At 41.7% G+C, this 20,704-nt stretch overlaps 1 protein-coding gene across 2 annotated transcripts in view; it reads left to right on the forward strand.

Annotated features, from left to right (window-relative positions):
- trappc9 (trafficking protein particle complex subunit 9) overlaps nucleotides 1-20,704 on the forward strand; it is a 162,412-nt gene that overhangs the window by 37,268 nt on the left and 104,440 nt on the right. For both annotated transcript variants that reach the window (XM_058619524.1, XM_058619525.1), the window contains 3 exons: nucleotides 1,462-1,625; nucleotides 8,420-8,572; nucleotides 18,348-18,466. In XM_058619524.1, coding sequence (XP_058475507.1) covers nucleotides 1,462-1,625; nucleotides 8,420-8,572; nucleotides 18,348-18,466 — 436 coding nt within the window. The remainder of the gene's footprint in view (nucleotides 1-1,461; nucleotides 1,626-8,419; nucleotides 8,573-18,347; nucleotides 18,467-20,704) is intronic.

Raw genomic sequence — 20,704 nt, forward strand, 5'->3', positions numbered from 1 at the left:
ACGTGTAGTGACATCTCTGTCTGCTGTGCAACACTAAAAGTGATTTGTTAATTATTGACGAGTCACTGGCTGCGCTGAGCTGCAGCTCATTGCTGTGCCAATAATATAATATTTAGTTCTAATATAAACAAAACAACTCTGATTTAAGACACATTCTGCATTGTTTGTTCTCTTTACTCGAGAATCTTTGGCTGATGATTAATGCACAGTATTACATTTCTGCTGCTTTCAATCAAAAATAATAACACAGGACATAGTTGGATGACATTGAGGATCAGAGTGGGGTCATGACCTTTGGCTCACTTCCACATTAAGTGATTGATCCTATCAGTCTTCGTCTTGTCAGCTTTTTTTTAAAAGATCAGTTCATTTTAAAAAATGTGTGACACCACCTCCCCCCCTCCCCCTCCCTCCCTCCCTCCTTGACTCACTTTAAAGTGATTTTGTATGTAAAACAGCAGCAGGAAAAAACTAAAATAATTAAAACTGTTTAATGTTGGACATGTTTTACATGTAGCCATACACGTTATACAAGCACTAATGATGCTGAAAGTAAGAACTATGCAACGACTCACTGTTTTAGTGTCTTTCTTGTAAAACAGACACTGTACCTTTTATTAAGGTACAGTGATTAAAGTTGTGTGTGTGTGTGTGTGTGTGTGTGTGTGTGTACTGTATATATATATACTGTGTATATATATCCCATTTTTGCTTTTGTTTTATTTTACACTTGGCAGCGTTTAATACAAATACAAAGCAGTTTAACAACCCGGGCCAGTGCCTGAAGCTGAATCACCCTTATTATGAAAAAAATGTCTAAGAATTACAAGTTATTTTTAAATTGGGCGGTTTAATACAAGTCTTTTAAATTGAACTGAAATCACTTTGTGAATTGATAAATTCCCATTGGGGAAAAAAAGGGGGATATTTGAACTGCACGTAAGGCCTAAACTATACTATGACTATAATGTTCATGTGTACCGAAACAGCTAATCATGATAAAAAGGAGCAGGTGAATTTGTACGTCCTGAGTTTTGATGCATTAAGTAATGACTTCTGTATCCCTGCGGACTTTTACGACCTGAAAATAAGCGGTAAACGTCACGTTTGTCAGTGTTTTTGAGTCGTTCTGACAGCTGAGACTGTTCAGGCAACACCTCCTAATAAAAGCAGCAGCAGCACCATGTCAGTGTTTGATGTGGATAATCTTTTTTTATTCCCCGGTTGTTGAAAGGGGAAACTGTTGCAGATGCAATTTGAATGAAAATATAATGCGTTTCTTGGGGCTCTCACTGGATCCTCAGATGGAGCTTTTGTCTTATCTCGAGTCAAAGAGGAGAGGACCTTCACTCACTGCTTACTGCAGTGTTGAACATTAGCTTTAATTATTCATTCAAGCCTTTAAGACATAAAGATATGGAGACAATTATTATTGTTATTTTTATATTTCCCTAAACCCAGGTCAGCACACACGCCTCAGCCCATGTCCAAGGAGGAACTGACCAGCTCTGTGTCCGTCCAGCTTTTCAACGGAGAGACCCAGCAGCTGACCATCACCCTGGAGAACATTGGATCTGAGGACATCGAGACTCTGGAACTCACTTCTAAGATCGTCAGCACCAAAGGTTTGCACCAAAGCCAGTGGTTCTGAACGGGTTCGAGCTCCAAGTGCACGAGTCGCAGCGTGCCCACGTCTCCACGTCTCCGCGTGCGGCTCGAGCTCCAACCCGTTCATTCACCGCATGTGATACTAGTTATTTTCAGCGGCGTCCCCACAGATGTCGGGCTGTGGAGCCCCCGCGACGTGTGCAACAACCGCATCAGAGCAGGTCCGTACAGCAAAGTTAAAGGGCACTTCCTGTTTGAAATGGCCGACTTCCTGTTGGGTCAAGGGCGTGTCTGTAATTGCACAAAAACTCTAGAACAAGTTAGTTCAAATACCATTGGTGTGAAATGGCCAAAATCGCCAATTAGTAAACGTTCAATCCAAGATGGCGACTTTCCTGTTGGTTTTAGAGCTTCGGTCTGCGTAGACTTTTTGAATGAACGCGTGTACCAAGTTTCGTTTATGTACTTTAAACCTGCTACTCAAGCCAACCAGTTTTGGGGTGCGGAGCAGGTATTTGCCCCTCCCATTTCCAATTTTCAAGTTTTGGGGCATGGGAAAGCTTCAAAAATGAGATTAAGAAGAAGAATAACTCCTTCAGTTTCAATAAGGTTCTGCGCACCTTGTGCACGAACCCTAACAAACCATGATGTCTGTGAACTCCTGGTTGCAAAGACGTGACAATATGGGGATTAATAGCCTGGATCTATGTAGTAAAGTTGTACTGAGGTGACTATTGTTTCAGTCGGGCCTTTGATGTACTTCATCACTCACTGTGCTCGTGACTGCGTCTGTTGTGGTGATGTCCACGGTGCCAGAGAGGTCACAAACCGCACCGTCTTTGTTACAACACCTGCTCAAGTGCTCAGATCTCTGCTCTCTCTCCCCTGATTGACTAAAAAAACCAAAAACCAAAAACATTTCATGCATTTCTCCATTTGTAAGTCTGTGACTCTGTAACTCTCCTCTCCTGTAGACGGCACACGTCAGCTGTTGGGCAGTTTTTTTTTGCAATGCAGATAAACCCCGCTAAAAAAAGAAAACTGACTGACGTCTTTCCCGTTTCATAGTTTCCTTTTCTGTTTTGTTTTTTTTACCCCTGCTGATGAGTCATGAGTCTGGTTTATAATCTTGAAGTGTTAATTAGCTGTATTTTTAACTGCTTCATACTGTCTGGAAATGTTGATTGATTTTCGCCACTTGTGAGCTTTTATTAAGCTGACAGTTGAACTTATTTTTCTGCCTCTGTTTGTTCTTCATGAACTGAAACAATGTTAAACACAATCTGTATGTTGCTTCCTTCATCTGAAACTCTCAGACCTGACTGAGGGAGCGTTTGTGTTTATGCAGCGGCAGCACAGAGGCAGGTGGCTGCAAGAAACCTTTATCTGGTCCAAGTGACGTAAAATTCACCTTTTGGTGTGTTTCCACCGTCTTGTCTCATCTCGAGACAGCACGGTTAAGTTGTGTCTCCACGAGCATAGAACCTGGTACCAGGTCCTTTTTTTAGTACCTGCTCTGGCAAGGTTCCAAATGAGCTGAGCCGATACTGTGTGACGGCAATTTCTGGCATTTTCTGACATTTTCCCTTAATTTTTTGCCATTTTCTCTGCATTTTCTGACATTTTCTCTACATTTTCTGACATTTTCTGACTTTCTGACATTTTCCCTGCATTATCTGACATTTTCCCTGCATTATCTGACATTTTCCCTGTGTTTTCTGACATTTTCCCGAAATTTTCTGGCAATTTCTGGCATTTTCCAGAAATTTTCTGGCATTTTCCCGAAATTTTCCGACATTTTCTGGACCAAACAAATACTTGATTAATCAAGAAAATAATCGACGTATTAATCGATGATGAAAATAATGGATTAAGTTGCAGCACTAACTGTAATTTATCATGATGTCAGTTGATGCTTTGCTTGAGTTTATTGAGATTAGGATTCATATTTAACTACTAGAATATCTGGAAATTTTCTGACATTTGCTGATATTTCATGTGTGAAAAATGCGAGCGGGAGAATTTCCAGATCACTGAGGTGAGGTGAAGGGTGGAGGTTTGGTCGAGAGTAGGTGGGCAGATGTTTTCAGAGGTTTTTGCTGCTGTATGTGTTCTCACATGGTCTCATTAGGAGGAAAATGTTCGACCTGGAGTTTGGCAGGGAAATGTCTGGACTCGTCATGCGTATTAAGACCGCGCAGATTACGCTTTATACGAACACACAGCTTCATTTAATTTATATGTTAAGTCGTCCTCCTCCTCGATATGCTTGAGTAACACACGACCGCGGCTCCTTATCTCCACCCTCGGCCTGCCAGCTCGTGCTACAGCAACAATTTGTTGACTTTGTCTCTTTATTCCCCTGCTGAACCTTAGCCTATTGGCTGCTGTCAATCAGGCACAGAAAGTGACATCATGCCCCTCCAGCAGCCGGGAGCAAAACAACTCATGCGTTTATTATCATATTTCCCTAAAGACCTAGAAAAAGCCAGAGTGATGCCGACGATTCACAACAACATGCTGAGTGAGAGTAAGTGAAGTACAGTGAATTATTTACATGTGCATCACTGCGTGTTAAGCCTTTATTTCCAACAAGATGTCGTCACTAATCCCCGATGAAGATGCTGATCCTAATTCATTTTTTTTTTTTACCGTTCCTTAGACAACGTACATAAAAGTATGGATGTGTTTTTTTCAACTGCTGTGAGCCCAGAGAGGCTGATAGTACTGCAGATAAACATGCTGCATCTGGAGAAAAAAAGGAGGACAAATTATACAGGGGAAGCATTCTCACTTTCTGTGGGCTGATAATTAGCACGTATTGTTGTGTGTGTGTGTGTGTGTGTGTGTGTGTGTGTGTGCTTCTCTCCGCACTGCAGCCACACACTGCACACTGTGCATTTCTCCTGCGCCGCCTGTCAGACAAGTTTTCCTACAAATCGGTCGGCAAATAGCCAAAGTCTCTCTGTGCCCCTGTAATGTAATGTAATGTAATGTAATATAATACAGAGTCTTTCTGTAACTGCTTTCAAATGTCTGAATGGAGTTTCAGGCCCAGGAACGACGGTGAGGGCAGAGGGCAACGTGATACAACGTGACTTGCTAATTGTGTTGCAGTGCCATTGATCATCCACTTCTGTTCTCATCTTTTTCTTTTTCTTGTTGCCATTATTTATGAAACCACACTTCAGTGGTTTTAATAAGAAGACCAGGCCTCGAAAAAGAAAGGACCAGCTTTTAATGAGTAATTGTTACTGGTGTTTTACCTCATTATTTATATTATTATGTCTTATGAATACCATAAATCAAGGCAGCTTTAATTTGTCAAATTTCAATGATGGGTTTTCCTTTTTTCATTTGCGTTTGAGTTATCAAGAATTTTTAAGTACAATTAATTATACGTTCCACCACGGCCTTAATGCTTGTGAGTCAAAGGTCAGGTTAGATTCTAAACCCACACAGGGGTCTCAAACTCAAATGACCTGGGGGCCACTGAGTGGAAAAAAGACATCAAAATATGAATATTTATGTTGATATTTCACATCATTTCAAAACAAAAAGTGTTTGTTTGGCTGTGGAACCATAAAAACAGTTCACAATATAAACATTTATGAATTAAATTGAGTATTAATAAAAAACATACAGAAATAACTCATAACTATTAACGGGCTGCAAGCAATTGATTGGGTGGCCACAGGTTTGAAACCTCTGGTTTAGACGGTGCATTACAGTAAACTTACAGTATATTGTGCATCATATTGTCACTAATTGAAACTTGATTAATGATTCCATGTGTATGTTATCTTCTCAGTGTTTCCTGAACGTGGACGCTGCTCTCTCTGAGGCTGTTGTTGTACATGAAAGGACACATCGGTTAACGTGAAGCAAGGGCCTTATCGCGTTGTTGTTTAGCCATTGTATTATGGTCTGTCTGTGTTTATTTAGCACTTTACTAGTCTTGATGATTTGAATTAAGCTGCTTTACACTTCAGTTTTGCCATTCACACTGATTCACTCACACAATATCAACATCTCAATTTTTTATTGTCAGTTTTCTTTTTTTATACAGTATAGAGTTGGCTCGCGTTTTTGTGTTTGTATGTGTGTGTATATATATATATATATATGTGTGTGTATATATATATATATATATATATATATATATATATATATATATATATATATATATATATATATATATATAACAAGAATCCTGTTGTTGTGTCGGTGTCTGTGTTGCATCATGGGTAACGCATGTATTCTTTGTGTGCGTCAGACGATCACAGATGCCGGCATCTTTAATGACACACACACACACAGACACTCATCATCACACCATGTGATTATCGGTCCTCAGTGGTAACCTCAGAGTGTCTGTGGACAGGTTTGACGGGGCCTCCTCCTCCCTGTCGCCCTCGTCTGCACTTCCCACAGTGCGGGAACCTGAATGAATGAATAAAAGATGACGAGGCACAGTGTCAGTCAGGACACCTGTGGAACAAAGCAAACAAATCATTCCTCTTCCTGACACAGCAGATAGCAGCTCCGTTCTCTCTCTAAAGTAAATATGTATTCATTAAAAAAAACAAACAAAAAAACTTTGTAGATAACGAGAATAAACTCCAAACACAGTAGTCTGTTGTATCACATTTAAATTAAAGTTATTTGTGAAGAGCAGAACGTAAATCAACTAACTCTTCTTTTGTGGAAAACATCAGTGTCCTCTAAACACTGCAGGAATAATAATAATATCAATATCTCACTTTTGTCATCACAAGTAAAGCTGCTCTTTATACACGGTTAGATGTTTATATTCATGTTTCTGTGCTGTTATGATTCCATTATCATGATTTTAGAGACGGCATGCTTTAAAGTCAGGCTTCTGTGTTTCCTTCAGTGTCACAAATGTGGATCAACTCTTCCACAATTCACACTGTTTGATTGTTGAGTGTTGGGAATAATTCCACAGGATTGTGCACAGGTTTTCATGCATGTACTGTAATGCAGCCAAATACACAGTATGGAGGCTGTTAGTGAAGTAGTAATGTGGTACTTTTTCATACTTACATTATTACTTTAGTTAAAGGCACATTCTCCTATATTGTCAATTATTTCCTAAATCAATCAAAAAAGATGTACTCATCAGACAGAAATGTCCTGTACTTTCATTTACTTCCTGTATTTTAGTTCACCTGTGGTGAGTGTACTTTCACAAACAGACATTAGGTTTGAATAATGACACATGGTTGTTGTGACTTTTAGTCTTAGTTGTGCAGATATATTAATGCCATATACAGTCCTCGACAATCTCCACCTGTTGTTACATATGAACACATGAATTCTATGTTTATTCTTTTCTTCCTCTTAAATGTCTTCTCCTCACAAACTGCACCGCTTCTTTTTCTCTCTCCTTTAACGCTCCACAAGGAGCGCTGCATTCATTTTTGTAAAGTAGAGTGTTATAGTCACAAAATATTTTTTTATTGCTGCCAGCGTTCATATCCCCATAGAATATTATTTTAAAGGCTGTGTGTGTGTGTAAGAAACATGCATAAAAATGCATAATCTGTTGGTTTTACAGTCAACATGCACATGCACATGCATCGCCCCCATCTGCTGCACGCGTCTGTTAAAATCCGCTTCCTCTGCTGCTCCATTAGAGCAGTTTTTGACTCAGGTGATGAGGTAGCTCTGACCTGATGCTGCTGGTGTGAAGTGGATACAGCTGAGGCAGAAAGTGCCAGGTGGAGCGAGCGAGTGACACCGAACGTCCTTCGACATACAACGCCAATCAGGTGGCTTTGTTGCAGCGGAAAGCAAATCGGGAACATGAATTTCCCAGAACTTTAGGCAATTAGCGATGGGCGTTGATGCGTACGTGTGCCCTTTTTCTTCCTACTTCTCTCTGCATTAACTATACAGACAGATGATTACGGCCCGAGCCACAAATGGCAGGGGCCGAAAACGGCTGCTGGCACGACTTCGTGGGAGGAACCTTTTGTTATTTCTTCAGATTATTATTGTATCCGTGGCTTTGTTGTCATTTTTAACCGGGTTAACGTGGATAAAAATTCTTTACACTTGGCGTGGAGGTCAGGTCTGGCGAAAATACGATTTTGGCATAGTTCCTTGACGTGTGTGTTGCTCAAGAGCTCTCTAGCGCCCCCTAAGGTGAAACGTGGGCAAAATTTAGTTTTACTGAATTTCCTGAAACTTGGTGGGAAGGTGTAACGGACGAAGATGAACAAAGAAGTCGACTGTAACCATGGCCTCAACATTTTGAATTTTGGCATCCGTTTTTTCGCGGTTTGCACCCTACGTAAATGAGCGAACTCGTCTGAGCGTGTTTGTAGTACCGACTTAAAAAAAAAAAAAGACACGCCAATTTGTACCAGACACGTTAAAGATTAAAAGTTGTCGAAAGCTTTCACGGATTTAAACCGGCGTGACCACGGCAATCATCAGTGTTTTGGTGAATTTCGAGCATTGTGCCCTATGACTTCGGCATACGTTGAGTTCCACCGATTTTTCTGAAACTTGGTGGGAAGATGTTTTAGACCAAGACGAACAAAAAAGTCAACTGTAACCACGGCCTCAACTCAACTCGGGCATTTTGAATTTCGGTGTCCATTTTGGTAATTTTGCACCCTACGTGAATGAGCGAGACACATCGTTTTGCAGATTCAAAAGTAAGGTCAGAGAGCGCGGGCACTCGCGAGGGCCCGGTCATGACTGCGAGCACTCCCAGTTTATTTTACAATTGAGTTTTTGTTTTCCAACATATTTCTTTCTTTGTGTTGTGTCTCTGCAGAGAAAGTGTTTGGGGAGTTTCTGAGCTGGGATCTGGAAGAGGCTTTGTCTCACCTGCCTCTCAAGCAGGGCCAGGCTGTGATGCTGACTGTCAACATTAAAGTCAAGCTGGACTTCTCCGGTCAGGAGACCCTGCTGCAGGACCTCAACGACGGTGAGTGGACTCATGTTCGTATTTTGAGGCTCAGTGAGAACCTGACAGCGCCTGCAGCGTCTGTCACAGCAAACATGCTGAGCTTGTTGAATGGATTAAAAATGTTGCCCTCAGCTCAGAATCCTGAAGTTGTCATCTATAAACTTTTCCTTGTCAACTCTGCAGCTGTAACACTTTTTCCACAAATGAGCGATGCATCTTTTTTACAGGTCATTTTCCGTAATTGCCGTTTTACATTTTTGGAAACACTTTCCAAGAGCAGGTGACTTGATTTGCTGTCAGGAGCAACGTGGGGTTAAGTGTCTTATGTGACGAGTGGACCTGAGATAACTTATGATCTAAAACTGAGCTACTGCTGCTGCAGCAGGAAAAACTCACCACAGTTTCCTTCATGGATGCTACATTTAGCACTCGTACTGTTTTTCTATCTTTATTCAAAGGCAGAGCCGTCAGGAGCAACTTGGGCTTCAGTGTCATGCCCGGCAGGGTTAGATTGGCAGAGTTGGGTATCCAAGTCAATTCTATGCACACATAGCCCAACATCACAAACACGGTCTGTACAGTTACTCTCTCTGTCCTTACACTCTTACATGTGACTGAGGGACAACTCCACAGAAACCCTTGTGCAGGGGAAAAGTGGGAGAAACTTCAGGAAGAAGTTCAGCAGATTACAAACAAAACATCAGGTTTACGAAGGTGCAAACATCAAATACTGTCCAATACTGTCTACCAGTCATGTAAATGCAGTGTTACACTCGCAAAGTGAACTGTCAATGACTTTTAATAAGTGCTTTCTGGTATTACCCGTCTGCATTTCAATGAAGCCAAAAAATATCCTCAATCTGATGTTTGTTTAAAACTGCAAACACTTCCTTAATCTTACCAGTGTCTCAGCTGCTGTCATGTCCCCCTACATCTTAGTGGTTAATAACTGACTTTATCCAGCTGTTTATCAAGTGCTGATCCAAATTTTGACCATAGACCGTATAAAAGTAGAGTCAGCAGAGTCTTCACGTCCAGGAAGTGAAACCTTAAACCTCTCTGCCGTCAGGGGCCCAGTTGCAAACAGAAAATCATGTTTTATATGTAAGTCACTGAGTAAAATTAAACTACTTCATAATAAAAGTCTTCTTTATAACTGTTATCAAAGTCCATGAACTTAGCATACTATGGTTCTTTACCTGTCTGTGATAAAACATGGGACAAATGGGATATAAGAATATACAAGAAAAACATTATTTTAGAACATACTAGAACTGTTTCCCAATCCTGGTCCTCAAGGATCTTTTAGATAATAAGTTTTTAGTACTGTAGATGCAGGAGATTTATTATAAATAAATAATCCAAATAAACATGGTCTTTTCAAGTTTTAAAAAAAACATCGACATGTTGCTGACAAACTGCTAAACTTAAGGCATGTGGTTTATCTACAGTCCAGTGTTTGTTTTCTGCGGCTGTTTCCCAGTAAAATTCAACTCCACCTTTCATGTTTGTGAATGCTTTGATTTAATGAGACGCAGCAACATTGTTGTGTTTTTTAATTGGCAATAAGTTAATACAGCACTGATAGAGAGTGAGCGGTGAATAATGATGAGGTTGTGCATCTCTCATCCACACTGAAGTATGGTGTTAGTGCGTGACTGACTCAGACAGAGACGAGTAGTCAAAGGTGCTCACACTGATTGCACTTTTCTTTTGGCTTTCAGAAGCCGATTGTTTGACATTTGTATTTCCAAACATTTTCTAGAACAAACTGTAGAACTGTTGCGTCTTTTGATGGCTCGTAGCAGCAGATCTGTGCGTGTCCGGCGCAGAGACGAGTGTTACTGTAGTGATTCTGTGGGCTTTATTTAACATTCAGCCATAATAGACGAGGGGGTCTCAAGGTCTCTACACCTCTATTTCTCTTCGTGCTTCTTGGCTTCCTCATTTCAACCATCGGTTTCCCTCTCTTGCAATTTTTATACCGAGTAAAAGGAAAGGAAAAGTCTGACCTTCTCGCCCGTCTACCTCGGTGCTCATTCATTGCATCTTTTCTCCAGTTGTTGTTGTCGCTCGACTCTCTCCCGTCTTTGCTCTTGACCTCTGTGTTTCACACTGACTAACATTCGTTGATTGCTGTGGCCTCACCACAGAGACTCGTTGGGGAAAAGTAAACACACTCATAAAGCCGCCGCGTGTTAAATTCACTGAGCCTCTGTGCAGCTCTCCTCATGAGGCCGTTTAAGCGATTCTGTTCCACAGTTTTAATTAGTCCAAACAATTATTGTGGGCCCCTGAATTAAGGGAGATAAGAACGTGGTTCCTGCAGCCGTGAATGCAAGTTATTACAGTGACATTATGGGCTCCATTAGATTCTATCTCGCACTCCAATACAATAATGTAATCACAGTAATAATAATGATGATGTGTTCATATATTAATGAACTTGTTTCTTTGCATAAGGCCAGTGGTTTTGCTTTGTTTTCGTCTGCTGGAACTAAACCGACTGTGTTTATGTCGTCTTTGTTAAATAAACTGTTAAATCTGGATTATTTAAGAGGATATCTGGTGCATTCAGCATTTAGGTCGTCTTTCACAACTTTCTCACTCCTCCTTTCTCTTTCTTTTTGAAGTTGTTTTAGTTGCAGCCTCAGCCTCAGCCTCTGCCTCTGCCTCCGTCTCCGTCTCTGTCCCTGCCTCTGCACACAAATGAGTTGTCTCGAGGTGCTTCCAACTAAATGACTCCCTCGTCCTCACGTCTCCTCTCTGTAATGCACAGAAACACCTGTGGTAGAAATGATGCACGTCAGCTCTAAAACAGGGTTAATTGCATCTTTTTGACACTGACTGAACAGAATGACACAACTCAGTCCATTAATTCCTTTAATATTGTGATCCTTGATCATAAACGTGGCTAACAAACTGACCAGTTTGCTAAACTTTATATTTTGTGCCACGCTCGTATGAAATTGCTTGACTTTGGAGGTTAAATGGACCATTTATGTCGTGCTTTTATCCAGAGAGCTTTTACCCCTTCAACCATATCAATACATCACTTTAAAGCAAGCAAAACATGGGAGGCGACATTTGCATCAGCTTTTAAGGTCAATGTCCTGCTTAAGGACAGTGGACGTATTAAAGGAGGATGATGAGCCACCGACCTCCCTCTTTATTGGTGACTGAGCCACAGCCGCTGATAGGAAGCTCGGTTTTTATTATGGAACAAGTCGATGTCTGCGACGAATGAGACGTCATGTGCACGAAGGAATTACTAAGAACATGAGAAAAATGATAAAAAAAAAGGATGTTTAGGAAAATATGCCTGTTAACCTTTGAGTCTCTCTAACGTCTGTGATTAAAGTCAGCTGCTCAGTTAGCAGGTTTGCTAAATTATGTCTCCATGGAAATCTATATAACCTTTATTATTATTTGAAGGTTAAAATCCTATATTTGTCTGTTTGACAGAGTTAATATAATGTTAAATGTCCCCACATCAAGGTGGATTAAGATGGATATGAACCTGTGGATGGATACAAATGCATTTTCTTAAAAATAGTCAAAATATACATGCTCTTATGGCGTGTTTCCATCAACTCAACTTAACTCGCCACGGCACGGTTAAGTTGCTATTCCACTAGCATAGAACCTGGTACCAGGTACTTTTTTTAGTACCTGCTCCGGCGAGGTTCCACCGAACTGAGGTGATACTGATTGGTCAGAGTGTCGTCACAGGTAGAGACGTCCGACACAAGAATAAAAACAAACAATGCCTAATAAACTGTAGATGAGTTAAAAAGACTTAACAATCCTAAACACGTGGGTTATTCTCCAACAGTTACCAGAGAAATGTCTGAAATCTCCATATTTAACAGAGGAGTCTGGTGTATTTCTGTGTCAGACGGAGTCTGTGCTCCTGTCATGGAGGAAGTTCTGAAGTTTTAATGAACTGATTCTAATGGAAAACCAACCTAAACTGTTGCTGATGCGAGGCGAGCTGGGACCATAGGTGGAGAAGGGGCTTTTTATCAACTGTCTTTGTCACTCTTTCACACGCTCTTGTCCACAGCCTGAGGATAAATCCCAGTGTGTCTGATGTGTGTGGTACTGGTACATCAGTTTCAGTGTTTTTCATGCTCGTACTAAAGGTGCGACCTTACAACAACTGCATGCATTGAGAGACGATACATAATTAGTGTCACGTAAACTACAATAATGTATGCTTTTTTAAAAATTGATCGTGCTGTATTTATTTGCATAGTGTAATGAAGGTCTTAAAAACAAGCTGAGCCTCATTGATTTGTCCTCGGGGCCAGTTTGTCCCTCACTCAGGGCCATGACAACGTGACTCAGGATAAAACGGAGTAAAGTGATGTCATCACTCGCGACTCATGGGCCTTCACCTACAGTAGAGCTAATGTGTGAGTGTCGTCCCCGAAAGGGCTGTGCGGCCGCCTATGGTAACGTTTGAATACGGCACTTGTCCGTCAGTCATAAGGAACACATGAAACCAGTACCAGTTTACAGCATGACTTCAACGAGTCACAGTCAGAAGCTTGTTTTAAATTTGGTCCGGGACGTAGAGCAGCATCCGCTGCAGAACAAACAGACTAAAAAATAGTTACTTTCCGCTGGCCATCAGACTACTAAATTCCAAATAAGGAATTTGGAATTTGATCCACGATCTGTGCAATATTTAGCTGCTATCTGTTCTGCTGCTCACAGGTTTCATTCCTGTTTTTGTTGTTTTTTCTGCACTACTTTATATATATTTATAATACAAAAACACTTATTTATTTCTTTACTAATCACAGTACACAATAATCTACCTCTTCAATGCTATGTGTTGGTTTTTTTATCTGCTTGCCAAGCAACGTAATTTCGTTGCCAGTTTTCACTGCTGTGTTCTCTGTGCAATGACAATAAAAGGAAGTCTAAGTCTAGAGATGCTGATGTCTCACTGTCTCACAGAGAAAATGCACTTCTGTCGTTAAGTTTTGCATCTAAACTTGGAAGAGCCTCAAAAGTACATTTTAAACTGTCCTCGCTAAAACTATTAGTATTAAAATGTCTCAAATCCCTCTTTCTTGCAGTAATATAATGCAGATTAGGACAGAGGAACCTATAAAGAACCTGCACCGGGAAGTAGATATTCTAACTTTTGTTTTATGTTGAAATAGACACTCGGGCAAAATTGTTCCTTGCTAATTTGTTTTGGGCAGCTTTTGTTTTTTGTAATTGGTCTTAAAAGGTCTTTTTTGCTTTCTTAGGTTATGTCAAAGTTGCAAGAGATCAAACAAACACAATCCTCTACCTTCACTTCTCCTCCTGAGCTCCTCCCCTCAAACTCATCAATGTGCATGATCAAGGCAGTGATACTTAAGTTTAGACCAGATTCAAATCATTTGGAGAATAAAATGTCATGAATGTCAACACTGTGCTTCGTAAAATCATAGCAGTTTACATGTCCATGGATTGTATTAATCCAGGTTTGCGTCTCGCTCTCTTCCTGCCACTCAGTGATGGACTGGAGCAGGAGCAGCTTGTCAGACAGGCTTCCCCACAGCGCTGTGTTCCTCTCTCATGCACCAAATCTCACAAATCTGTGATTAATAAGGAGCATGTGTGACTTTGCCCAACAACATGGCTGCAGTTGAAAATAGACGTCATGGGTGACGCTGCTCGCTGGCTTACACTGAGGCCCCTTAACACATGGTGGCACCTTCTCCATCTGGAAATCAATAATCCCAAAACAATAGAATCAGCAATCTGCACAGGATATTAATATACAGTCTGTTTTGATACGGCTGCCATGAGTCCAAACCAGAGAATAATACTTCATTATTCACAATGACAAAACTCTGTGACCTTTAAGTGTGAGGGGACTGGTGTTCAGTTAGTTGAAGAACACGTGGACAATAGTGTTCACCTTCTTCACCTGTCTTCAGTCAGTCTGAGCTGACTGAAGACACTTTTTGTTGTTTCAAAAACGTGAATGTTGATATTTACATCCAGGATAAGCGGTGAAAACTGGACCAGGAGTAGTCGTAGAACAGTTGTAGACCCGGGTATGTGTCTCCACAGACATTCAGAGGAACTTTGGGAACAGCGTATCTGACACATTGAATAGGTGAAATCTTAAACTGACACTGTAAAATTGTAAATTTTTAACATTTTCCTTTGCTAATGGATAAATTAGTTAATGAAATAGTTAATTTCCTTATAAAAAAGCCGCTCATGTCTCGCTCAGGGAACACCGGTATTACCTGGGCAACCTGGGGAAATATGGCACCTGCATCCAGAGGAATTTCTCTTCTTAAACTCCGTCTCTGCACTGTTGGACGTGTTTGAAAACTAATGATCCATAAGCAGTAGAACCACTTCTGCCTGAGTCACAGCGCCGTAGCTCAGAGGCTTCTTCATCTACCTTCTCATTAGGGTACATCAGAATTGTGGGTGCTCTGTGGGACGTACGGCACATGACATTAACATCTGTACTGTACTGTACTGTAATAGAATAAAATGAACTTATAAATATAAAATAAGGCAGGACTGTAAGGTGCAGAGGGTGTTGTGTCCTTGGCTGTGTGTGTGTGTGTGGGATTTGTTCAGTGATTATTGGCTGTCCTTATGTCTCAGGGGAAGAAAGTGCTTGTCAGTCTGCTGGTGTTGGGGTTTCATTGACCCGACGCGCCGTCCAGAGGGCGACGAGTCAAACAGGTGATGGGCAGGATGTGAGGGGTCTCCTGTGATGGCCACAGTTTTTCTGAGGATCTGGATTTTGTCATCCAGGGAGGGCAGAGGGCGGCAAAGTTAATCACCTTCTGCACAGCTTTCCTGTCCTCCACTGTGGAGCCCTGGCGTTCCACACACCCAGACAGCGCTGTATGTCAGTACGCTCTGCACAGAGGAGTGACAGAGGGACAGAAGGACAGCACTGGCTTCTTGTTCAGATTGTTCTTCCTGAGGACACACAGGAAGTGCAGCCACTGATGAGTCCACCAGAGTTCAGCTGAGATGTGGGTGCCCAGGAACCTGAAGGTGGTGGAAGTTTCCTGAAGTCCACGATCAGTTATTCTCCTAATTAAGTTAGTACTCTGGCTTTAATGCGCTCTTTTGCTGGTATTAACCACAACTGCAGAGTATAAGAGGTCTAGTGAATGGAAACTGAGAAACTCTTAACAGTAACGTGTGGTTTCTGGTCAGTTTTGACTTACGACAGCGCCTTTGCATCATGGTGCATCATCATCACTGCCTGAGGGGTTAGCGCGGTGAGGCGCTGAGCCCTGTGACTGTTCCTGCGTCACCTTGTTTTGTCGGAGAGAAATAGCCTCTCTCTTTCTCTCTCTGTTTCTCTCTTCTGTACAAATTCAGCTCAAATTCTGCTGAGATATAAAATCACCCTCATTTAGCTGAGTCCTGATCACGTCAACCACCAAATTATCTCTGTTTTTGAATATGTAGGGATAGTATGTAACAGATAATTGTTATCAAAGACAGGTCTCTTGAGTAAAGAAATTGACCAGATCCCTGTTCTGAAAACAGTTTTCATGCAGTAAACTGTATTCAATGTTTTTATTGCTTACAGACTCGAACGTGTGCTTTCAAACCAGATACTGTAACATTCTACTCTCAATAGATTTGATCTCATTGTTTAAATTGGATTAATGGTGCAGCAAATACCTGTGTGGTCTTATTGTGTTGTTTACTAAAGTACTTGTTGAATAAAGTGCTGAGTGTCAGGTCATGTAGCAGGATATGGAAGTGATTTTTAGTGTTTAAGCTGCAACTGGTCATCATTTTCATATTTATTTGATAAAAAAAAGATCTGCGCTCAGGATTAAGTAGTGACAATCTCTGATGTTGCAGTGAGACGGCCACAGACAGAGATGCTGAATTCTCCCCGCGGCTATTTCTGACAGAGAACTGGACAGAAACTGATTGGAAGAAAAGGCATAAAGTGTGACTGTGAGGGTGATTGTGAGCAATGTCATTGTTAATCATGCCACTCATTACTCAAGCAGTCTGTGTGCTGCAGGAAACAAGTCATGTATAGCTCCTGAAGACGTGTTTGTACCCGCTCGAGGCTTTGTGGTGTGTGGACCGCGGCACAGAGGCGTCGATGTGCTCTGAACAGCTGTAGGTAAACTTGTTTCTGTGGCATTTGCTCGCCCGGTCTTCCCTCGGACACGTCCCTTTTTTTTGTGTCCCGTGAACAATGCACACCCGCCCTCAAACTGGACACTTGCGTATAAACCTGACTTACTTACTTAAACCGGACTGGACTGTGCACCTTGATGGAGGACACGATGGCTGACGTGAAAGTCGATGTGTGGATGCACATCAGCGATGTGGGGAGGAGACTGTTCTCACAGGAGAGGTGACGTCAGGTGCAAGAAGTTGAAGTTTGTAGGAGAAGCCGCGTCGTTTTATTTCTGATGACAGAAATGCTGAGGACTTTTCTAACAAAGGAGAATGTCAAAGGGTCTGAGTGTGAGCATTGTGTATGTGTGAATGTTTTAATGATGTCACACTTAAACGAGGTCACAGAGGTCAAACTGGCAGCTCCATAAATGTGTTTTGTCTCAAAAAGCACAAAGTGTTTGATCTGTTTTCATGCTCCACTTAAAAAGAGAATTAGACTTTGATAGAATATAACACTTGGGAAGGAAATGGGCTTGTCATTGGAGGGTTGCCAGTCCCAATCCCCGGTACCCAATCCCCCCTGACCATTCTTAATTGGACACTCTAAAATTGACCCCAGCTTCACCCGCTGTATCCTAGTGCTGGTGCCAAGCCCTGATAAATGAGAAGGGTTGCACCAGGAATGGCATCCGGTGTGAAAATCTCTGCCAAATGAAATTATGCAGATCGTCTGTCGGACAAAACAACTGGAAACACAAGTGAGAAACGTCTGAATGTTCAAGTGAACTCGTCATTTACAGTGTTTGAAAAATCATAAAAGCATCAAAACAACTGTGGTATAGTAATATTCAATATCAAGAGTGAGTAGGATATCTAAAGTCAATGGTGCTGTAGGCAGGTTTCATAATCCATCGTGTCAATAAGAAATATCCATATTTTCCATTTCATTTATCAATTTTTTTGCCATATCTGTTTGTTTCTAACACAAACTCCTCCTCCTCTGTATCATATCCAATCCACCTGATTTTGAGTCTTTGTAAAATCCATTTCTCGCAGCTTACCCTGTAGCTTTTATCATTTGACGGTCTGTGAACACATCTATCCCGAGTCCAACGCCTGTGCCACTGCCGCCACGGCTGCTGCTACTGATGCTGCTGCTGCCGCTGCTGGTAATTTCCAATCTCTTAGGGAAAATTGCAGGCTTTTGGATTCTATTGACGTCAGAGAGCGATTTGATTTCTTTGACGTCAGCGTGTGAGCTCTAGGCGTCATCCTTTTTTTTAGTATTGTCTGGGTGGGTTGAAAGCAGCAGCAGCAGCCCCTGTGCTGGAGCCTAACATAGCTGCTGATAGTGCAGCTGCTCCTGTGTCCACAAACACTGGCTCTTTTTTATTTCTTTTATCTCAAAGTCATGAAGATAAAATTATTCCACATGCTTATACAGTACAGGAGCTGTAAGAATTCTTAGAGCTAAAAGCAAGTGCTCCATTAAAAGTAGGAAACAAGTATGGTATTTACACAGTATATTCATGTTTTATCAGGTTTAAGTACTAAAAATATCTACGATTTCATAGAACATTGCCCTTTCAGTCATTCCCAGTTCAGTGTGATCCTCTGCTCAGACGCTGACGTTCTGCAATGTCTTTTTCAGATGGGATCAGTGTGACGGGACTGCCAATCTCCAGTCCACTACGCCAAGTCCTCAAATCCAGATCTGAGACCAAGTCTGTCAACAGTGAATCTGGCAAAGCAGAATATACCCACGTTAAGGTAAGTGAAGAGAAGCCTTAGTAAAATACCTTAGGAAAAAAAAAAGTCCTGGGAAAACATCTGTCTTGGGTTGTCATATTTAACCGTCTTACCTTGGCTCTGTATCTCTCTTCTCATGAAACACACGTGCACTGTGTCTTTACACACTTACAGGGGAAATATTATTATTATTATTATTATATAATTTTATGACAATCAAGTCGTAATTTTTACGAGAATAAACTTTAGTTTTTATTTTTATCTAATGTATTATTATTAATAAACAGCAGCAGCACTTTGATGTAACCAGCGTTACACTTGCAGTCGACCGCTAGCAGCCACTTCCTCCTCCCCAGAAGAGATGGTTTCCTCCAGGTCTGTGTTTGTGATTTTTTCTTCCAAACAAACTCAGTTTCTTTCACAAAAGTCCTGATGCTAAAGATAATGTGGTATTTCTAAAGTATTTCTTTATTTGTGAAGCCCAAAAATCAAAATCTAACTTCACCAAATACTCACGCAGGTTTGCAGCTAATTGTCTGAGATGTTGCTTGAATTGTATTGACTTTATTTTCATAATATTCCGACTTTATTCACGTTATTTATGAAAAGAAGTTACGTTTGACGCTAATACTCCGTCATAGAATCAGAATCAGAATCAGCTTTATTGGCCAAGTATGTAACACGTACAAGGAATTCGACTCCGGTTTTTCAAACACACGCTGTACATGAAACGTAGACATTAACATAACTTAACATATATTTGACAACAGTGAATAAAAAAAAAAAGGTGACCAGAGGTCCGGTTTATTTTTAAATATATACAGTATATATAAACGATAAGGTGCAGATAGTGAATAAATAAACAAATAAACAAATAACCAAATAAACTGGTCAAGTGTTCTGTAGTGCGACGGCCTGGGGGAAGAAACTGTTCTTGTGTCTAGCAGTTTTGGTGTACAGTGTTCTGTAACGCCTGCCAGAGGGAAGAAGAACAAACAGGTTATTTCCGGGATGTGATGGATCTGCAGAGATACTACCTGCCCGTTTCTTGACTCTGGATGTGTTCAAGTCCTGGATGGTGGGCAGTTTAACACCAATGATTCTCTCTGCAGTCCTGATGGTGCGATTCAGTCTGTTTCTGTCCTGTTTGGTGGCTGATGCAAACCAAACGATGATGGAGGTGCAGAGAACAGACTGGACTATTGCTGTGTAGAACTGAATCAGCAGCTCCTGGGGCAGGTTGTACTTCCTGAGCTGTCGCAGGAAGTACAGCCTCTGCTGGGCCTTTTTGACTATGGAGTCAATGTTTGGTGCCCACTTTAGGTCATGGGAGATGGTGGATCCTAGAAACCTGAAGGTTTTCACAGCAGACACAGTGTTATTGAGGATGGTGAGGGGGGGCAGAGCAGGGGAGTTACTCCTGAAGTCCACTGTCATCTCCACAGTTTTGAGCGTGTTCAGCTCCAGGTTGTTCTGAGCTTTTGGTATATGCTTGAACTGTCGTCTCCTTGGCCACAGATGCACTCGGCTCTTTGAATCAGAACCCAGAGCTCAGAGCAACACAGCCACAGAAAAATAAGAAGAAACTGTTTACTGTGTGTGTGTGTGTGTGTGTGTGTGTGTGTGTGTGTGTGTGTGTGTGTGTGTGTGTGTGTGTGTGTGTGTGTGTGTGTGTGTGTGTGTGTGTGTGTGTGTGTGTGTGTGTGTGTGTGTGTGTGTGTGTGTGTGTGTGTGTGTGTGTGTGTGTGTGTGTGTGTGTGTGTGTGTGTGTGTGTGTGTGTGTGTGTGTGTGTGTGTGTGTGTGTGTGTGTGTGTGTGTGTGTGTGTGTGTGTGTGTGTGTGTGTGTGTGTGTGTGTGTGTGTGTGTGTGTGTGTGTGTGTGTGTGTGTGTGTGTGTGTGTGTGTGTGTGTGTGTGTGTGTGTGTGTGTGTGTGTGTGTGTGTGTGTGTGTGTGTGTGTGTGTGTGTGTAAAACTGCAAAGGGTGAAAAGGGCGGAAAAAGAGATTGTGTGGCTCGGGAGGAAAAGAGGCCAGATGGAGACGGGCAGAATGAAAATGCATTAGGTTGAGCGGATCAGCGGGGAAGAAGGTTTTGTGGAGGTCTTATGGATGAGTGAGAGGTAGAGATGGGCGTGCTGACCGCGTCTCCCCGCTGAGGGTCACACAGCAAAACAGCCACGCCAGCTGTGAGACGTTGCTGCAGGCCGCTGTGGTTTTACCTTTGATAACCAGAGGAACCCCCTCTTCTTCTTCTTCTTCT

The sequence above is a fragment of the Solea solea genome, chromosome 20 (assembly GCF_958295425.1).
Source record: "Solea solea chromosome 20, fSolSol10.1, whole genome shotgun sequence".
In the NCBI taxonomy this organism is placed as follows: domain Eukaryota; kingdom Metazoa; phylum Chordata; class Actinopteri; order Pleuronectiformes; family Soleidae; genus Solea; species Solea solea.